General features: G+C 33.2%; 1 protein-coding gene across 4 annotated transcripts in view; it reads right to left on the bottom strand.

Annotated features, from left to right (window-relative positions):
* Window positions 1-22,214, bottom strand: part of VPS13A (vacuolar protein sorting 13 homolog A) — a 163,136-nt gene that overhangs the window by 125,840 nt on the left and 15,082 nt on the right. For all 4 annotated transcript variants that reach the window (XM_087822709.1, XM_087822708.1, XM_087822710.1 and 1 more), the window contains exons 2-11: window positions 18,458-18,501; window positions 16,466-16,508; window positions 12,098-12,193; window positions 11,745-11,846; window positions 9,737-9,846; window positions 9,022-9,081; window positions 7,185-7,244; window positions 6,894-6,974; window positions 3,438-3,495; window positions 219-346 (exon numbers count right to left, since the gene is read on the bottom strand). In XM_087822709.1, the coding sequence (XP_087678835.1) occupies window positions 219-346; window positions 3,438-3,495; window positions 6,894-6,974; window positions 7,185-7,244; window positions 9,022-9,081; window positions 9,737-9,846; window positions 11,745-11,846; window positions 12,098-12,193; window positions 16,466-16,508; window positions 18,458-18,501 (782 nt within the window). The remainder of the gene's footprint in view (window positions 1-218; window positions 347-3,437; window positions 3,496-6,893; window positions 6,975-7,184; window positions 7,245-9,021; window positions 9,082-9,736; window positions 9,847-11,744; window positions 11,847-12,097; window positions 12,194-16,465; window positions 16,509-18,457; window positions 18,502-22,214) is intronic.

Here is a 22,214-nt window from a genome sequence, read left to right as displayed (position 1 = left end):
CCCCATGGACACAGACAATAATTTGGTAAAGGCCAAGGGAGGAGTAGGCGGGGGAGGGTGGAGGTGGGCAAAGGGTGGGGAGGGGAGCTCCTGCAATGTCAACATTTAAAAAAATTTTAATAAAAAAAATTTTTAAAAAAGAAAAACATTTAAAATCTTAATCCTATTTTTATCAAACTATAACTCACAATTTAAAATACCATTAAAAAAAAAATCACCTGTGGTTTATTAAATTCAATCGCTATGTCATGTAACTCAACATCCAGTTTTATCTTGGGGGCAGAAAAGTCAAAATCAGATCGGCGATTCATTTGAAGTTTGGCACTAGCAGATATGGGGCGAAATACTGGAAAATAATACAAATTTTAATAAATTAAACTGACTTATATTTCAAGAGTTTCACAGTACTAAAAGGATCAAGTTGATAATACTGATTTTCATTTCTTATACATCCTTTCTACAGTTCCACAATGCCATTACTTGGTCAGATGAACTATCATTTAATTGGTGAAAAAGTTTCTTCTATCTTTTTTCTACCTACAATTCATATTGTCATTTGTAAGTACAATAAAGGCTAACTAAACTCCCCCTCAAGATACTAATATAACCCTTAAAAGCAGGAATACTCTCTAAAAGGTAAAACAGTCCAATAATGTAGTTTTAAAAACAATACACAGTTTTAAAGAATAAAGGTACATTAGAAATGCAGGAAGAGAATATACAGGGGTGGACAAAAGTAGGGTAATAATAATAACAAAAAATAATACAATTAATTAAAAATAATAGTGTTTTGTATACTCACAACTATAAACATACTCTTGTCTATCCCTGTATTTCATCACTGACTTCCATTATATAATTATAATTTCTGAATTTCTGATCAGTTTCTCTGTAGCCATCAGTTCCCCTTTTAACTTATAAAAGAAGACAGAAGATGAGTGAGAGTTTGCTCAGGATAACCTCCTTGGCTCAGCTCATAATCTAAGACAGATTACTCTCAACCCTTTGTATTGAGTGCCCAAAAGAATAAGAATAATGCAGAGGGAGACCAGTAATAGTAGAATCTAGACAAAGATAAACTATTCAATTATAAGCTAATTTGTGTACAAAGATATGATATCTCTTTTGTTTTGATCATCCCTGAGGCCTAGCGCTTAATTTTTTACACATTAAGTATCCAAACATACTTTTTTTTAAAAATCCTCATCCGAGGATATGTTTTTCATTGATTTTAGAGAGAGAGGGAGGGAGAGAGCGAGAGAAACATCAAAGTGAGAGAGAAATATCGAGATTGGCTGCCTCCCTGCACCCTGACTGGGGATCAAACACAAAACCTGAGTATGTGCCCCAACTGGGAATCGAAACCTGGACCCTTTGGTGCACAGGAGGACACTCCAACCAACTGAGCCAGGGCCAAACAAACTTTCAATATGAATGAAACAAGAAGATATTCATTAATAGATCATTGGTTAAATTCATTATGGTACATCTATACAATAAAATACTATACAGCTTAAAATGAGAAATGTTTATATGTATATATATACAGCAAGTCTAAAAAAATATATGTATAAAGTAATATATGTATAAAGTAATATCAGTATTTAAAAATTAGCCCAGCCGGGTGTGGCTCAGCGGTTGAGCATCAACCTACGATCCAGGCGATCGAGGTTCAATTCTAGGTCAGGGCACATGCCTGGGCTGCGGGCCTGATCTCCAGTCAGGGGTGTGCTCAATGACTCTCTCATTATTGATGTTTCTATCTCTCTCTCTCTCTCTCCCTCTCCTTTCCTCTCTCTGAAATCAATAAGGATATATTTTTAAAAATTAATTAAATAAAAAATAAAATTATTCTTCTCCCCCAGCTTTAATTCTTGTGTTACATAAAAGATACACCATTCACTATACCATTCCTAGTTGCAATCACCTACCCATCACTGCTATACCTACTCCTACTTCTCTCAGACTTTAATTCCTGGCAACTCTAATTTCTGATTTCAATATACAAATGATCTTCCCAAAACTATGGCCTCTCTCAGTTCCTTGGACTCCTCCACCCTTACCTCATCTACTAAACCTTATTACACCGATATCCTCGACCTCTTTATAAACTTGGTCTTAAGCATCAAACTCTCCTACCACCACCACCACCTCTCTCTTCAGTACTCTAATACCAAAACTTCAAGTCCTGGGGGACCTACCATTCATTGATCCTTTCTCTGTCCTTAATCTCTGCTACATGTTCTCAGTTCCCTCCCTACTCTACTGAAATTCCATGATCAGTTATTTCAATCATTCCAACCAGAGCCATGGCTATGCCTTTTCCAACAAGTTCTAGATCTCAATGCTGAGGAAGACAGACTCTCCTCTTTGGACACTCCGTCTTAGTCATAGTTCTTGGAAGCTGTTCCTTCTACCTACTATTCCTAGATTCTTCAGACTTCTCTTTACTTTTCAACAGACATTCCCTTTATTATTCCAATCCCCTGTTATAGTTGTAATTCTTTAACCTGTCCCTACTCAAAGTACTGTGTGGTTTCTCTCTCTCCTCATTGGGCCCTGACTGACATGAAATTACAGTAAATTAAAGGAAAAATAAGTCAAACCTAAAGTGACAGATTTGAGAATCATCAACACATGATAGACAATCCCATTTGTTTTAATGTTTCCTTTGAGGAGAGAATCAAGAAAATGAAACCAATACAAAACTATGAAAATGAGTGAGCACAAGAAGAGCCACTTCCAAAAATTAATAAAGAATATTTATAAAGGTAGAAGTATACAGAAAAGTATCAATGAAGCCAAAAATAAGTAAATACATACATACATACATACATACATACATACATACATAAATAAATACTTTCAGGAAGGATAATCTATGGTTAACAACATTGTCGGCCAATCCAAGAACTAAGTTATCCATTGCCAATCAACATTTATTGAGTGCCTTGAGGGTAGAAGAAAAAGCACTCCTTTTCTCTGCATATTTTAATAACGTATTTCTGATTATTAAAGTACTACATGTTCATTTCAGAAAGTATAAAACCAGAAAAATATATAAAGAAAAATTCAAGTACATATTTTTAAAACAGTAAGATCATACTATATAGACTATAGCATCTAGCCTTATTAAATTGTATTTGCCATGTCAAAATATCTTTAAAAATTATCATAATTATTATTAGTCATTAGCAACTTAACAATTTATTAACAACCTCTCTTATTAGACATTTTTCTCTCCTGGTTTTGATATATAGCTAAAAACTCCCAACAATGAATGATATATAAGTGTTTGCTTTTGCATATATATATCATAAATACATTTAATTACATGAGAAATTAACATGAAATACCACAGTGACATCAACAATGTTCATTTAAAATTTATGCTGATCAATAAAAATTGCAATTTTTATGTTATGAAATGTACTTACCAAAATCATAACCATCTGGAACAGTATTTTCATCAACAACGCCATTCTTCAAGCTGCCCTATTAAAAGACAAAATTTTTTATATCAATGCCAATATACCTTTATCTGACAAAATCCCATTATATGCAAAAGAAAAAAGTTTAAAAGCAATTAAAAAAAAAATTCAAACTTAGGAGGACTTTGATATAAAAAAATATTAAAGTGGTTAAATAATAGTTCATTAAAGACAATATCTCATAAAAGAATACCTTAGAAATATTAAGATATATGTGTATGTTTAAACATGTTTATAGACACATATACAAAATATAACAAAATTCAATATCCATTTATGATTAAAACACTTTATACCAAAATGGGTACAGAGGTACAATTACACTTGAACATAGTAAAGGGAATATATGACAAACCCACAGCTAATATAATACTCAACAGTGAGAAGTTGAAAGCTTTTCCTCTAAAACCAGTAACAAGACAAGGATGTCCACTGTTACTACTTTTATTTAACATAGTACTGAAAGCCCTACCCAGAGCAATTAGGCAAGAAAAAGAAATAAAAGCCATCCAAATTGGAAAGGAAGAAATAAAACTGTCACTATTTATATATGACATATTATGTATAGCAAACCCTAAGGACTCCACCCAAAAAAAACCCTGTTATAACTAATAAACTCAGTAACGATGCAGGATACAAAAATCAATATACAGAAATCTGTTGCATTCCTTATACACTAGTAACAAACTATCAGAAAGCAAAATTAAGGAAACAATCCCATTTTAACTGAATCAGAAAGAATAAAATACCTGGGAATAAATTTAACTAAGGAAGTGAATGACTGATACACTGAAAACTATAAGAATTTAATGAAACTGCAGACACAAATAAATGGAAAGATATTACACACTCAAGACTGAGAGAATGGTGTTAAAATAGCCATACTACCCAAAGCAATCTACAGATTCAATGCAATCCCTATTCAATTTCCAATGGCATTTTTCACAGAAAGAAAACAATCATAAAATTTCTATGAAATCACAAAAGACCCCAAATAGCCAAAGCAATCCTGAGAAACAAGAACAAAGCTGGGGGCATCACACTCCCTAATTTCAAACTCTATCACAAAGCTACAGTAATCAAAACAGTACAGTACTAGAATACAAAAAGACACATAGATCAGTGGAACAGAATAGGGTGCCCAGAAATAAGCCCATACACATTATAGTCAACTACTTTATGACAAAGAATTAAATTTGGGAAAACTGGACAGACATGTGCAAAAGAACAAAACTGTACCACTATCTTACACCATAAACAAAAATTAACTCAAAACAGATTAAAAATTTGAATGTAAAACCTGAAACCATAAAAATTCTGTAAGGAAATAAACATGGTAAGCTCTATGACATCAGTCTTAGTGATAACTTTTGGGATGTAACACCAAGAACAAATGCAACAAAAGCAAAAACAAGTGAGACTACACCAAACTAAAAAGCCTCTGCACAGCAAAGGAAACCATCAATAAAATAAAAAGGCAACCTACTGAATAGGAGAAAATATGTACTATTCATACGTCTGATAAGGGGTCAGTATCCAAAATATATAAAGAATTCATACAACGCTTAAGTAAAAAGAATAAACACTCTGATTAAAAAATGAGAAGTTCTGAATAATCATTTTTTAAAAAAACCAACATACAGATGGCCAACAGGTATGTAACAAAATGTTCAACCTCACTAATTATCAGGGTAGTGAAAATCAGATGACAATATAACATCATCTAATGCCTGTTAGAATGAGTATTATCAAAAAGACAAAACTTAACAAGTGTTAGAAAGGATATGGAGAAAAGGAAACCCTTGTGCAATTTCGATAGGAATGTAAATTGGTGCAACCACTATGGAAAACAGTACGGAGATTCCTCATAAAATTAAGAATAGAACTACCTTATGATCCAGCAACTCCACGTCTGGATACTTATCCAGTAAGTACCAATAAAACACATTCCAATAAAACAAAAACACTAACTCTAAAAGATATGTGCATCCATGTTCACTGTAGCATTATTGACAATAGTCAAGATATGGAAACAACCTAAACATCCATCAACAGATGAATGAATAAAGAAAATGTGACATACATATGTAATGAAATATAATCCAGCCATAAAAAAAGAAGGAAATCTTGCTATTTGAGGCAATACAGGTGGACCTTGAGGGCAGTACACTAAGTAAAATATATCATCAGACAGAGAAAGACAAATATTGAATGACCTCACTCATATGTGGAAACTAAAACACAAACTCATAAACACAGAGAACAGACTGATAGTTGCCAGAGGCAGGGGGTGGGTGGTGGCAAAATGGATGATAGTCAAAAGGTATAATCTTCTAGTTATAAAATAAGCATGTCATTGGGATTTAACATATAACATGGTGACTATAGGTAATAATACTGTATCACATATTTAAAAGTTACTAAGGGAATATTAAAAGTTTTCCTCTCATGAAAAAACACTTCGTAATTGTGTATGGTGACAGATGTTAATTAGAATTATTGTGATTATTCTGCAATATATACAAATATTGAATCATTGTTATATACCTGAAACTAATATAATGTTTTATGCCAATTATTAAAAACAAGGTGTGTATTTATACATGTTTGTATACAAGTACATATATATTCACCTATTTCTGTAAATTCTGCTCACTGATTTTGCCGCCTTAAAAAAAATGACCACTGACTACAATACATTAGATAAATGACAATGAATAAAATGTTATGAAAAATATACCAACAAATGTGTATATACACATATAAAAAAAAAAATTTAATGGAGCTGCCTTTTGACCCAGTGATTCTACTCCTAGGAATGTATCCTAAGAATCCTGAAACATTAATAAGAAAGAATATTATGTACCCCAATGTTCATAGCAGCACAGTTTACAATAGCTAAGATCTGGAAACAGCCCAAGTGCCCATCAGTAGATGAGTGGATAAAAAAGCTGTGGGACATATACATCATGGAATACTACGCAGCTGTAAAGAAGAAGAATCTTGTACCCTTTGGGACAGTATGGATAGACCTGGAGAAAATTATGCTAAGTGAAATAAGCCAGGCAGAGAAAGACAAATATCACATGATCTCGCTTATACGTGGAATCTAAAGAACTTAATACACTGAAGAACAGAATAGATTCAATGACATGGAAGCATAGATCAGACTGAGGAATGTCAGAGGGATGGAGGAGGGCGGGTGGGTGGAGGGGGAGAGAGTAACCAAAGAATTTATGTGCATATATGTACAACCCAAGGACATGGACAATGGTGGGGAGAGGGACTGTGGAGGGGGATGGGACGGGGTGGAATGGGTCACTGGGGAGAAAAAGGGACATCTGTAATATTTTAAACAAAAATAAAATTAAAAATTTTAAAAATAAATAAAAATTTACTTACCAATGAATCATCATAACTAGTAAGATAAAACATCCGAGACTTCACATTCCAATAAGCAAAAAGGTTATCCAATCGGATTAACTGAAAATAAACAGTTCATCATATGTCTCACTTTCTTTGAAGGGTCTTTAACATATGCTATTTTCAGAAGGCTCAAATAACTGAGTGATATAACAGAGTTAAGCAAGTAAACACAATTTGAATAAATCTATATTATATATTACATCAGCTTTTCTAAAACTCTCTTGTCAACCCTAAGGGTTGACAAAATATAATATCTGATAATTTTACCTTACGAAATAGTTTCTCAGTTTCATCATGTCGACATGGAACCCAGTTTGAATCAGTTGTCTGAAAAGGAAAAATGGCAGTAAAAGTGTAATTTTCATATGCTATATGGCAGAGTGACAAATCGTATCAATCATTCCCTGGATCAATTTCCCATGAAAATGCTCTTGAAAACATAACATTCAAAGAATATTAACTGACCACAAGAAAGTCTCTGCTTTCAAGGAGCTCATTAATTGGTTGAAAAAGCAAGTAAGTAAAGAAGCAATTACAAACAAGTGCGTGCCACTCTAGAAGTTAAATATACAATACTGGGAGAACAGCGTAGCAACCTCAAACCCAAAGGTGTGATGAAGAAAGTGATGTCAAACCTAATATATAACATATGAATAGAAATTATTGATTCTAAGGATGGTAGGGAATATGATTCATTCTAGGAAGATATACAAATATATAACACATTCAGAGAATTAAAGTGGACCAGTATGGCCAGAAAACAAAATGCAAAACAAAAAAAGAGTTGAAACCAGGTATGTTACCTGGGATCAGATTATAAAAGGATTATAAAGGACAACTAAACTATAGACTTTATTCTAAGAGCAATAAAAAGCCACTGAGGAGAATAGTGATCAGATGCTTATTTAAGAAGATTGTTTTCATTTTTTGTAGAGAACAGAATGGATTAGAATAGTGGTTCTCAGACTTTACTATGCAATAGGATCACATAGAGGGCTTTTTAATACATGACTGCTGGGCCCATATCTGAGTTTCTAATTGAATAGGTCTGAGCTGGGGGACAAGTTTCCAAGGACCTCCAAAGGTGATGGTCAAAACCAATGCTGTCACAGTCACCATGACCTTCACAATGCCAAATCCAACAGCTAATTCTCCATCCTTATTTTTCAAGTAACAGCAGCATTTGACATTTTACCTCACCCAACATTATTGAATAACTTTTTATTTGCCTTTTCCTTTTTCGTTTTTTTTGCTTAGAGTAGACCCACATTTTAAAATAATGTCATACACAAAAACCCAATGGATATAGCAAATAAAAGCATGTAACGAAAATACTATACAGCAGTTAAACTGAATGAATTGAATTACATGTGGCAAGACAGATGTCAAAAACATCGTGAAGAGGAAATGGGAACTTATAGAAGAATCTCATAAAATATTTATGTAAATTTTAAAAACCTACCCTATACTATATACAATTTTAATGGCTATATTACATAGAAGTTTAAAATTTTAGGATGTTTATCTCTGGGGGAGGAAAGGGTAAGGTAGAGGACAAAGGGATTTAAACTTTATTCATTACAGTTTACTCTTTTAAAGTAATTTAAAACTTAAACCAAATGACAAATTGAATAATGGTTCATTCTGGTTGCCGGCAAATGTTTCATACTCCTCTGTGTGCTCCTATATTGTAAAACTCCTCAACTTGAAAAATTAGACAAAAAGAAAGTATGCCACATTAACAGTGGTGGTAAGGACACAGTAGTTTGTTTCTTTGTACTTTTCATGACTTATCAAAGTTTCTAAAATGAACATTTATTACCTTTATTTTACACGTACTCAGGAATGGATTATTTTAAGTAAAAAAGTATCAAATATCAAAATTAGCAAATGGTACAGGCCCTTGTATTTTAACTTCAGTTTATCAACCATTTTTTTCCAATGTGAAATTACCTATCCTCAGTTCCAATCCAATCTATGCACTTTTGTATCAATTCTATATAGACACCTATTTCTGATGCTGACATAAATGAATAGCAATTAGCAATAATGTCTGATTAATTATACTACACAATATGATTAAATTTATTTTTAAACAAAGTACCTGCATGCTGAGGTTTTGAAGGGAAATACCAAATGACAGAGGGTTGTCTCGATTTGTGATCTAAAGAGGAAACAGTAAATTTTACTCAGATTTTAGTAGCTGGACAAAATTCACATTATAGAAAATGTTCACTTTCTGGGCAGTAGGCAATTTCAAACATTCAAAAACATTTAATACTACAGAACAACTTTTATTCCTATATTTTTTCCTGATACAATACTAATTAAAACATTAAGTATTAATGCATTAGTGCTGTACAATACTACATCTACATAAATGTTTTACAGTTTACAAAAAAGAAGCTTATAACAAATGACTGACCCTCAGAATAGTACCATGAGAAGCTAATTATGATGTGTTTTAGAGAGAATATATGACCTACCTGAGATCAATTAGTTAAGTCTTGCTTAGCTAGACCAGTGCTCTCTCCAGGAGATAAATATCATATAGTTTAAAGTACCTTAAAACTACATAATAGCTAACTTCATAACTTCCACCTACCAAAGGTGATAAGAAAGGCATTTTCTTTCATTATCTAATGTTTGAACATTTTAGGAAAGTGTAATCAAGGCAGTAAGGACTGAAAATTACAACTATAGTTATAGAAAAGAAAGATCATGTCATCTCTAGTCCTATCTCTCCACTTCCTAGCATCTAATTGGTGGGCTACTGTAGAATATATATAAACACAAGTTTCATCTGTTAAAATACTTACATCATCTTCATAACGAATATGGATGCTGGAAATTTTCACTTGAAGATTTTTTATGATCTGAGTAATTAATTTTTCTGTAAAAGTGTCTTGTTTCTCCGCCAGGATTTTTTCTAGAATTGCAAATATTCCTTTTTAAACTTGAATGAAAAATAAATTCTATAAATATCCACATATTAAGGCAACATAAATGTTATCTTGTTAAAGAAAAAAAATATATTTGTAGATTTCCTTTCCAAAAGTCTTCTGTACCAAAAGACTTTCAAAAGCAACTAAATAGTTTCCAAAAACTAGTTTTTTGTTCAGTGAAACTAAAGCCAGCCTTGCAGAATTTATTGGCATTAAATTTTATAACTTCTGTTAATTACACCTACGTACATAAAGATATGGAAAACAATGAAGATTATTAGGTAAGAATTATAATAGGCTTAAATGAGAAAAGCAGAGAAATCAGCAAAGACGGAATCTCCCTTAAAATTAGAGACAACATCGTAAGTTGTCTGTGGTTAGATGTATAAAATAGTTGAATATGGCCCTCCTCCTGATGAATACAAAGTAGGAAGATGTAAGATCATTTCCCTCTCTCCTTTACAGCAAGGATGAAGGAAGTTCATCATCTGTTTCTTTTTCTAAAATCTATTTAATATCTCCAGTTTCAATACCTTTTAGGTGAACAGAAAGAATAAAAAATTGAGGTTCCTAGTTTTTTTTAACATGCCTTTGATAACCACTAGTTCCAACTCCTGTTTCCTCCACTTAAAAACGCCAATGGAAGCTATCTCCTTTCCTCTTTCTAGTCCTGCTCCACCTGCATATACAAATTATCTTTTCCTCTAATGACCTACTACTCCCTAATTCAGCTGGCCCAGGAGGCCTTAAAGGAAAACTGATGATGTCATATGTACATCAAAATCAAGTGTGAGTGAATGAGAGGTTAGTGAAAATATCTGAATATACAAGGACTTTAGAATTAATAAGTAGACCAAAAAAAAAAAACACCAGAAAATAATAAAGCAAAAGATTTTACTAGGTAGTGATGTGATTCAAAGATTAAAAACTGTCTTCAAAGAGCATATATGTGTAAAAATGATTAAGATGATAAAATTTTATGTGTATGCCACAATAAAAAGGTATTTTTTTAAAAAAGGATTGAGGGTAGGTATGAATGACTACACTGGATATGAAAGAACTGTGACAGAGAAGAAAAAATAATTACAGAAAATGTTGCCAGGAATTGCATTAAATCTCCTTTAGTATTTTTTACCTGTTTGTCTTACTGGGTCTTATTTTTTATTTTAAAAAAGTAATGTATGGCAAGGATAGTGAAATCAGTATATATCTTCCTTTAAGACACTTAACTTTTAAATAAAGGACAGAGGAGAAGATAAACACATGACTAGGTTAGGAAGAGACGACTTTATGTTAGAAGATAAGAATGGCTACAGTATATTTACATTCTAAGAAGAAAGAATCAGTAGAGGGAGAATTTAGAGTCTGCGTACAAAAAAACAGCTGCTGATGCTGCATGCAGCACAAGTAGAAAGGGATTAGATTTCTGCAGGACATCTCTTCCACCAACAAAAGAAGGAGTTGAAGTAATGGACCATTTGGTCTAGGCTGAACAGGAAAGGATGTGAAGCTGGGAGGTAAATAAACAGATTTGGGAAAATATAAATATACAAAGGGACTAAGCATATCCAAAAGGTGAACTGATATAAGAATAAAAAAGAAAAGGCTAGAAATGTAAAAAAACAAACTTGATTAAATTAATTACTGTAGTTAAACACTAACCTTACCCTTATAAGCTGGGTATATTATTTGCCCTAAGTCAAATGTCTACAAGATAAAATTTCTACAAACATGATAAAACACACATTAAAATGCCCCATGTAATAAGATTCTCCCATATTTGTTAAGTAATCTCAGTACTTCCAGAAAAAAATAATATTCAAATATGATCAATATTTGGGTATTTTCCCCATTTCTTATTACCATTCTTCGTTTTCTTTACCTTGATCAGCTACTTTTTGTTTGGCTTCTTCTATTCTTTTTAGTTCCTGCTGCTTTATTTCCAAGAGCTGCTTTTCTTCTTTTAAAGGATCATATCTTATTACTATAGGAAGCATAAAAAGGAAGAATCTTAATTACCTTAAATTTAAGTATACTCATTCCAAAACATATACAAGAAAATAAACACTAATTCCAAGTCTGCAAAAATTTAGCATAAAAACCAATTTAATTCAATGACCTCATATCAAATTTAAATATTTTTAAAAATCACAAAAAATTCCCCAAAAATATACAAAGACTTTCCATCCACAAAAAAAGAGTAACTTAAATTATAATGTCTAAAAGTTGACTTACTAGAAGAAGGCACTATGAGTAAATAAATGTCTTCCAATACAGCCACAACTGGTTGAGTATAAAGGTTTTTCCATGGAATTGTAAGATTAAGATTACCTACATAAAAAACAAAAATATTCATTTAACATGCATTTACTGTCAACCTATTTTCTGTCAGTCATTAGAAGACATAAAGTGGCCTCTGACATTACAACAAGCTCAGTCACTTTATAGAAAGCTATTTTACAATGAAAAGTAAGCCTCTGTTGTGAAATTTTGAAATTATTTGTATTAGTATTGTTGGAAAACCTACTAAATGATATCCTAAATATTTACAAGTTTCTATTTATGTCAAGCTGTTCTATTTATGACAAACGTACTAATATTTATTCTTCTTCCATTTACCAACAATACTTGATATTACAACTTAGAATCTCCCCATTCATACTCTAAATCTCCATAAGAAATACTTTCCTTATGCTTTAAAAAAGTAGATTATATACTTTATGTAAGTGTTTATTTTTCACACACAGGGATTATATATACAGTCATGTGCAGCTTAACAACAGGGATACATCCTGAGAAATTCATTGTTAGGTGGCCTTTGACATTGTGTAAACATCATACAGTGTGCTTACTACACAAATCTAAATGGTCTAGCTTACTATGCACCTAGGCTACGTAGTATAGCTTATTGCTCCTAGGCTACACGCTTGCACAGAAGGTTACTGTACAAAAAAACATGAAATTAAATCAAGCACAAGAGAAAATGATGCAATCAGGAGACTGAGTAAGCACAAGATGTATGAGGCTCCTGCTGGAGTAACACTGCATACTGATTTACAGCAAACTTTTTTTTTTTTAAGTAGAAACAGTACAGTCTAAAATAATAATAAAAAGTATAAAGTGTAGCCCTGCTGGGGTGGCTCAGTTGGTTGGAGTGTCATCCCGAACCCACAGGTTGTGGGTTCGAATGCAGTCAGGGCACATACCTAGGTTTCAGGTTCAATTCCCAGTCAGGGCCATTACAGGTGGCAACTGATTAATGTTTCTCTCTCTCTCTCTTCCCCCCTTCCTCTCTCTAAAATCAATAAAAAAGTCCTCTCTCTAAAAAGAAATCAATAAAAATATATATTTTGAAAAAACACAAAAACCCTCAAGTGAGGATTAAAAAAAATTTTTTTAAGTATAAAGTATACTTTAGTAAATAAATACATAAAACAGTAACAGTCCTTTATTGTCTTTATGAATTATTCTGCACTGTACATAAGTGTATGTGCTATACTTTTATACTGGCAGTGCAGGTTCACTTACCCCAGCACCACCACAATCACATGAGTAATGCGTTGAGTTCCAACAGCTATGAAATCACTAGGCAGTAGGAATTTTTCAGCTCCATATAATCTTATGGAACCATATCATATAATTGGTCTGTTGTTGACCAAACCATCGTTACGCAGTGCATGAACGTATGTACAATAACATTCATGTGTATGGTTATCACCATAAGAGTATATACACACAAATATCTCTGGTATCATGGGAAATATTTGAAAATTATTCAAACTAATGAAAATATTTTACAATCCAATAGCAAAAAACCATTAGAGTCCTCGAATAAAAAAATACCATGTAAGGGGTTGTTTATACTATTGATTCTAGCTTTGTGTATTTAGAAATTTCCATAATAAAGAGTTTAAAATATTTTTAAATTCTTTAGAAAGCATGAGTCTTTAGATTTGGAAATAGCTGTCATAATTGGGAAAGGGAAAGATAACCAAATACACTATTATCACATTAACTGGTTAGTAATTTGGGAAGCAAAAAATCTTCTTAGATCAATCTCTTTCCATAACCCACATTTAAAAAACCCAAATCAAGCCCTGGCTGGTGTGACTCAGTTGGTTGAAGCATTGACTCATACACCAAGGGGAGGTGGGTTTGATTTCCCGTCAGGGCACATTCCTAGGTTGTGGGTTCAATCCCCAGTCGGGTGCGTGCAGGAGACAACCGATTGATGTTTCTCTCTCACAGCAATGTTTCTCTCTCTCTCTCTCTCTCTTTCTCTCCCTTCCTCTATCTAAAAACCAATAAACATATCCTTGGGTCAGGATTTTTTTAAAAATTCTGTACAGTACAAAATGTAACCAAAATGAAATGAGTTGTGACAGATTTGACAGTTTATAACTACATCAAGCAGACTGGTCACACACATATACACACATACATTAATCAAAAAAAGTAAATGAATTTAAGCACAGAGAACAGTGATGAAATAACATTAAGTAATCAAAGAAAAACATATAAAATTAATAATGTAACATTTTCACACCTAAATCTTTTTTTAACCAAACCTTTTTTCTCTCATTATAAGGTACTGACTTCTTATAGAAAATTTGGAAACTTCATAAAAATATAAATGAAGGTAATCCCAAAAACCTCCTACATGAAGACAACTAATTTTAAAATACATATGTATATATGAATATTTATATTTGATGTATGTGGAATTTTGCATTCCAAATGAGGAAAATTTTGAAAGATCAGTAAGATTAACAATACCCAATAATAGCAAGGGAACAATATGTTCCTATAAAACTGGTTGTACTACTGTACCACTCATTTGGGAACATATTCTTTCATTCAACAAATTATGTTCCCACTATATGCTAGGTATTGTGCTAAGCAGTGTGAATACAATATAAAATCCACTTTTTCTCAAGAAATTTATTGTCTAGCAGAAGAAAAAAAATGTTGATATTGAAGAATGACAGGTGCTCTGATAGAGGTATGGAAACACCACCTTAGAATCTCAAAATTACCTTGTGTATTAGGTACTTAATACAGTGTACTTTCCACTATCTTATATTAACACTGAAAATTACCTGATTATCATTGTTAAATATGGTCATGCAAGAAAACAGAGGAAGAAAATAAGGCAGGCTCTAAATGAAATCAGATCTATCTACTCTCCTTGGACTTTTTTTTACTTTTCTTGAATTGATGTTAAATTTATAAACAATGAAATACGATGATCATAATTATGAAGTTCAATTACTTTTGGAAAAATTTTTAAAGCTACATGAAAATATTTACTGTAATATTTTTATACCTTTGGAAACACAGGATTACTCTACAATGTCCAAATACGTATTCATTGGAGTATAACACTACCATAAAAGAGGTCAAATCAACATGGATTATGAGAAATCTTTATTAAAAGTTAACTGAAAAAATAGACTATGAAATCATATATATATACCATGATTACAAGTAATTAAAATGTACACGTAAAAAATCATACAAAAATATGCAAAAATAAATGTTAAGTGGAAAGGTAATAGGTGACATTTATACTAAAGCGTCTTTAAATTGAGGGGGAAAGAGAGATCAAGTCTCAGCAATGTAAGATGAAAACTTTCTTGGGCAAATGGCCTAACACCAACTATAAGTACACAAAATTATGGAGATATTAATCACTTAACTTAGATGAGCTTTCAAAATACTCTGTTCCCCCACTGACACCAATATGTTGCAACAACATTACATAAATCCTACTACACAAACTATACAACAAAGTGTATCTATATACTTTCAAGTCTCAAGTAATGATACTATCATCATCTTTGCGTGATATTGAAAGCAATAAAGTTCAAACAGTAAGTTAAACAATAAAGTTAAAACAATAAGCCAACATAATTTAAGAAACCAAACATACATGTTTTTATTAAACATTTTAAACACTGTATTCCAATCAGTTTTGCTCAAGCAATACATATAAAATGTGAAGTATGACCTAGGGTGTTGAACACACAATAGAGTATACAGATGATGTGTTGTGGAACTGTGCACCTGAAACCTTTATAATTTTGTTAACCAGTGTCACCCTAATAAATTCAATTTTTTTAAAAAGGAAAAAATGTCAAGTATGAACACCAGGAAAATAGTGCAGAACAAGAACTAGCTCAATAATCATGGCAACCTAGAAAACTTCCAGAGCAGAAATTCAGTTTCTTATAGGTCACTAGCCACACTGTGCAGTTGATATAGGCCCTAGTCCTTACACCACATATCCACGGCCAATCAGAATACAGAAAAGATAACTAGTCAGAAACCTAAGGCACTGAGTGAGTTATGCTCTCTATTAACGGTTTGGCTCTCAACTCATTTTTAACATCTAATAAGACGTATAATTTCATACATATTGGGCAAGGAATATATGGACCACACACTATTTCTATAATACAATTAAGCTCCACCTAGATAAAAACATATGATTATTTCTGACTAATGCTCAAAAACATTAAAAATATCACATTCTAGATATACTAAGCATATTATTCTGGTTGCATGTTAAGCGAAGAGAACATTCAAATAAACACTGCTTACCTATATGTCCAACTTTAATTTTAAATGGTACATCCAGTTGACTCTACAAAAAATACACAGATGTGAAATATTAGTACACATACAGTTCAACAAAACAGATGATTACATTTTTCTTCATAGAATTACTTAAAGGGTTTAAGTTAACTTACACCTTTCCTTTACCGTTAGCACTTATTTAAATTTATAAAGAAAGAACTGGATTATTGTTCTCAAATCCATAAAATTCAAGAAGACTGACCTTTTAAAAATAAATAGGGAAAGGGTTCTAGAGTAATACTGACCACCTAAATTACCTATACCAGAATCACTACCACCTATACCTTGTCTGGGTAAAAAAAAGGGGGAGGGGAATCCACTGTCAGCGAGTATTTATAAAGGGATTAAAATTCCATTTTGGGGAAAAAAATCAAAAAAATGTCTCCACATTCAATGGGGAAAAGGGCAGCCTTTTCGACAAATGGTATTAGGATAACCGGATACCCATTTGCAAAAGAATGCAATATACACAAATTAACTCAAAATGGACCAAAGACCTAAACATAAGAACTAAAACTGTAAAACACTTTGAAGAAAACATAAGGTAAAATTTGGCAATAATTTCTTCGATATCACACCAAAGGCAAAGGCAACAAAAGAAAAAAAGAGATAAAATTCAGTTTCATCAAAATTAAAAACTTTTGCACATCAAAGGACACTATCAACAGAGACATAAGACGACACATGGAATGAGACAATATATTTGCAAATCATAAATCTGAAAAGGGTAAATATCCAGAATATATAAAAAACTATATAAATTGACCCCCCCAAAAAAAACCCAATTAAAATATTGATAACAGTGGAACAACAAATCAATGTTTCTCTTTCTCTCTCTTCCCCCACCCCAAAAAAGCAATCAATACAGTTTTTAAAATATTGATAATGGTTTTCAGTAGTCATTTCTCTAAAGAACATAAACAAATGGCTAATGAACACATGAAAAGATGCTCAACCTTACTAGTCATAAGAGAATTGCTAAGAAAAACCAAAATGAGATACCACTTTACACCCATTAATTAGGATGGGTATTATAAAAAAACAGGGGGGAAAATGTTGCCAAGGATGTGAAGAAACTGAAACCCTCCTGCATTTCCAGTGGGGATATAAAGTGATTCAACTGCTATAGAAAACAGCGTGGCAGTTCCTGAAATGACTAAAAATAAAATTACCATATAATCCAGCAATTCAACTCCTAGACATTTACCCACATGAATTGAAAGCAGGGACTCGAACAGTGTGTGTATGCCAATATTTATAGCAGGACTATTCATAAGAGCCAAAAGACAGAAACAATCCAAGTGTCCATAAAAAGGAAAGATGTTCTGAAACATGCTACAACATGGATGAACCTTGAAGGAATTACAATGAGTGAAATAAGCCACATACAAAATGACAAAAATAGCATGATTCCACTTATTTGAGGGACCTGGAACAGGTAAATTAGTAGAAAATAGATTAGAGGTTACCAGGGTCTACAGGGAGAAGGAATGGGGAGTTTTTGGGTTTTTTTATGGTTACAGGGTTCCCTCTGGCATAATGAAAAACTTTTGGAAACAGATACTGGTGATGGTTGCATAACATTGTAAATGTAATTAATGCCACTCAATTCTACAGTAAAAAATGGTTAAAATGGTATAAAATATTGAGGATGACTAAGGAAATAAGTTAAAAAACATATAGAAACAAATATAACATTGTATATCAATTATACTTTAATGAATGTTTTTAAAAATAAGGCCATAAAGAAAGAATTAGAAGTATTTTTAAATGGAGAAAATTTCAGAGTCAGTTTGTGCTTTTAAGGAAATTAAGAATCCATTTTGCAAAATTCACATTTTACAAAATTTATTTTTCACAAAATATTCTCAAAATAAAATGATTTAAGGTGACAAAGTAAATCACGAAAAAGTCTCTATAAATGCACTAACAAAATTTCTTACAGTCAAAACCTACCAGGGCATTTTCTTTAATTACAAGGTTCTTCAGGACCACAGCTCCTAAAAAACATTATTAAAAAATAAAGTTAAAATATTCAAATATTTTTCATTTTAAAAGTTAGGTATACTTCATTCCTAAAATGTCGTATTAAGAAAAAATAATTACAAATAATGTACATAACAGAAAACAGAATCCAACTACAATCTTATTAGCTCACCTTCATTCTTCAACTTGTCTAATACTGTATGTTTGACCAAAACGTCATTTGTTGTGAGTTATGACCTCTGAAGTTATAGCTCCATGCTTTTACATTTTAATCAGAATTATACAAATATGAATCTAGCAAGGTAGCACGATATATGAAATATACAAAAGATGAATTGTATTTAAATGTATTCGCAATGAACTAGAAATTTTTTAAATCCAAAATCAGCAAGATGTATAAACATAAACTTCCCAAACTGAAATGCAAAGAAAAAAAAAGAAAAGAAAATATAATGAAGGAGAATGTCCAACAACTGTAAGACAATTGTAATATTTGTAACATATGCATAATAGAAATGCCACAATGAAAAAAAATGGAGTAATAATGACTGAGAAATTTCCAAAATAAATGATAAAGACACCAAGCTCAGAAAACACCAAGCAGAAAAATACAGGGGGGAAAAAATCTACACTTAGGCATAACATAATCAAACTGAAGAAAACCAAAGTCTAAGAAAAATCCTGAACGTGATGCAGAAATCCCACTTCGGTATATACCAAAGATATCTGCACTTCCACGTTTATTTCAGCATTATTCACAACCACCAAGATATGTTACCAACCTAAGTGTGTACCTCAGCAGATGAACTGAATAAGGAAGATGTGATACACACACACACACACACACACTCTGAAATATTCAACCACGAGAAAAAAGAAAATCCTGCCATTTGTTATAACATGGATAGACTATGGAGGGCATTATATTTAGTAAGATAAGCCAGACATAGAAAGACAAATATCATATGTGGGATATAAAAAAGCTGACTCATAGAAACAGAGAGTAGAATGGTTGTTACCAGGGGCTGTGATGTGGGGGAATTGGGGAGATATTAAAGTGCACAAACTTGCAACTAGGAAGTGAATAAGTCCTGGAGATTTAATGTACATCATAGTGATTATAGTCAACGATATTGTATTAGATACTTCAAAATTGCTAAGAGACTACATCTTAAATGTTCTCACCACAAAATAAATAAATAAATAAATAAATAAATAGCATGGTAAAGGTGTTACCTAAAGCTACAATGGTGATCATACTGCATGCATTAGAGGGTGAGGTAAAAATAGGTTTACGGTTGCGAGTACACAAAATTATGTGAATGATTTCATGTGAGTACGTGATTTCATGTACTCAAAATGTAAACCTACTTTTGTCACACTCTGTATATATAAATATGTCAAATCAACATGCTGCACACCTTAAACTTATACAATGTTATATGTAAGTTAGATCAACAAAAATTGAAAACTCTTCAGTGAAAGCAGAGAACACAAAGACACATACCAATAGAGGTGCAAGGAACAAATTAATTGAAAAACTCACTAGAGAAAGTCAAAAGCTAACTCAAACACAAAATAATGAGTTGGCAAATTTGAAGACAAGTTACTTGAAAATACAGAGGAGCAAAAATTTTAAATGAAGAAAAGTGAACAGAGCCTAAGGGACCCATGGGACATTATCAAATATATGCATTATGGAAGTCAAAAAGGAGGAAAAATAAAGAGAGGGGAAGAGAACTTATTTGAAGAAATACTGGCCCAAACTCTCATATTTAAGGAAAGACACAGATTTATAAATCCAAGAATCTCAATCAAGAAACATGATAATCAAGGACAAAGAAAAAGACAGGAAGAAAAAAGTGACTTGACATATACACAAATTCCTCAGTAAGATTATCATCAGTACATTTTTCCGTAGAAACCTTGCAAGCCAGAACACAGGGATGATATATCTAAAGTGCTTAAAGACCAAAAATATCCACTGAGAACATTATACCCAGCAAAATATATCTACTTTAAAAATTAGTAAACAATTAAGATATTCTTGGATTTAAAAAAAATGCTGACAAAGCTCATTGCCAGTAGAGTTGCCTTACAAGAATTTTAAAGGGAGTCCAAGTTGAGGAGATCCAAGATGGTGGTGGATTGAGTGGAAGCTACACTGACACTTTCCCAGGACCAAACTAGAGTTACAACTAAAATACAGAAAAAACACCCTGAATAATCAGCTGCAACTGAAGACTAGCTGGGGAGCATCCACATAACCAAGGAGGAAAAGTGGAAACCGCATAAAGACTGGTAGGAAGTGCAGAACTGTGAGAGGGCTGGCTGGGCTCCCACAGGCAGCAGCTGAAGGTCTGGAGGGATATCTCAGCTGTCCTCAGGTTCCCACTGAGGACTCTGGGGCCTAAACCCCAGGCTGGGCTTCCCAGCCAAGAGCACCAGAACTGAGAAAGGTGCCCACATAACATCTGGCTATGAAAAGCAGCAGGGTTTCTGTCTGCCAAGGAGAGACGGCTGGAAATGCAGGCCCCTCCTAAAGGGCCAAAAACGAAGTTTTGTGTGCAGCCACTCACCCTGGGCTCCGGAGGAAGGAAAGTGGACTAGAGCAGTGTGAGGAGAATCCAGGGGGGCCGGCTGGGGAATAGATCTCACTCAGAAGGCACCCATGGACCTCAGTGCTGAGTCATTCCCCCATACTGCAGAGGACATCTTTCTCAGGCAGACATTTACCTTCCAAGCAGCTTTTGGCCTGAGGGGGAAGCAATTGCCCCACCCTGCTGGAAAACCTCTGGTCCCTCCCCAAAGAGTTTCTAGAGCCTGAGGCTCTTTAAGAGACTGAATAACATCCTCTGAGTATTTTTGAGTCTTTGCTTGATTTGCTTCTGAATCCAGGGGTTGGAAAAGCAGACCTTTGTGCACATCTTGGTCCTCTCCAAACACACCGAGCCCCAGGAGAGGAAACCAGAAGCCGTGGAGTGTGAAAAACTTCAAACAGGGTACTCAAAGCCAGTCACAAACAGCTACTGACATTGGCCTGCACCAGAGACATCCAAAAGACTGTGAGTCCTAGCAAATTTACCTAAGACATAGAAACAAATCCAAACAGGCAGCCAAAATGGTGAGACCAAAAAACAAGCCCCAAATGAAAGAACAAACGAATTCTGCAGAAGAGCTAAATGAAATGGAGATAAGCAATTTATTAGATATAGAGTTTAGAATATTGATTATAAAGATGCTGACGAGTATGAAAAAAGATATAGAAACCATGAAGGAAATTAAGAATGACATAGCAGAAATTTAAAAAAAAAAAAAACACTGGAAGGAATGAACAGCAGATTAGGGGAAGCTGAGGATCAGGTCAGCAAATCAGAAGACAGGGTAGAAAAAAAAACACTCAATCAGAGAACCAAAAAGGAAAAAACAAAAAACAGAAGTTTAAGGGAGCTGTGGGACACCATGAAATGTAACAATATTTGCATCATAGGAATGCCAGAAGAGGTCGAAAGTAGGCACGGGTGAGAGAACCTGTTTGAAGAAATGATGACAGAAAACTTCCCTAACCTGGTCAAGGAAAAAGTCACACAAGTTCAGGAGACACAGAGAGTCCCAAGCAAGAAGAATCCAAAGAATCCCACGCCCAGACACATCATCATTAAAATGCCAAAAATTCAAGACAAAGAGAGAATCTTAAAGGTAGCAAGAGAAAAGCAAGCTGTTACCT

This window comes from Miniopterus natalensis, chromosome 12 (assembly GCF_054644295.1).
Source record: "Miniopterus natalensis isolate mMinNat1 chromosome 12, mMinNat1.hap1, whole genome shotgun sequence".
Classification (NCBI taxonomy): Eukaryota; Metazoa; Chordata; class Mammalia; order Chiroptera; family Miniopteridae; genus Miniopterus; species Miniopterus natalensis.
The sequence above is the reverse complement of the archived record's forward strand: the minus strand, read 5'-3'. Positions and strand labels throughout refer to the sequence as shown.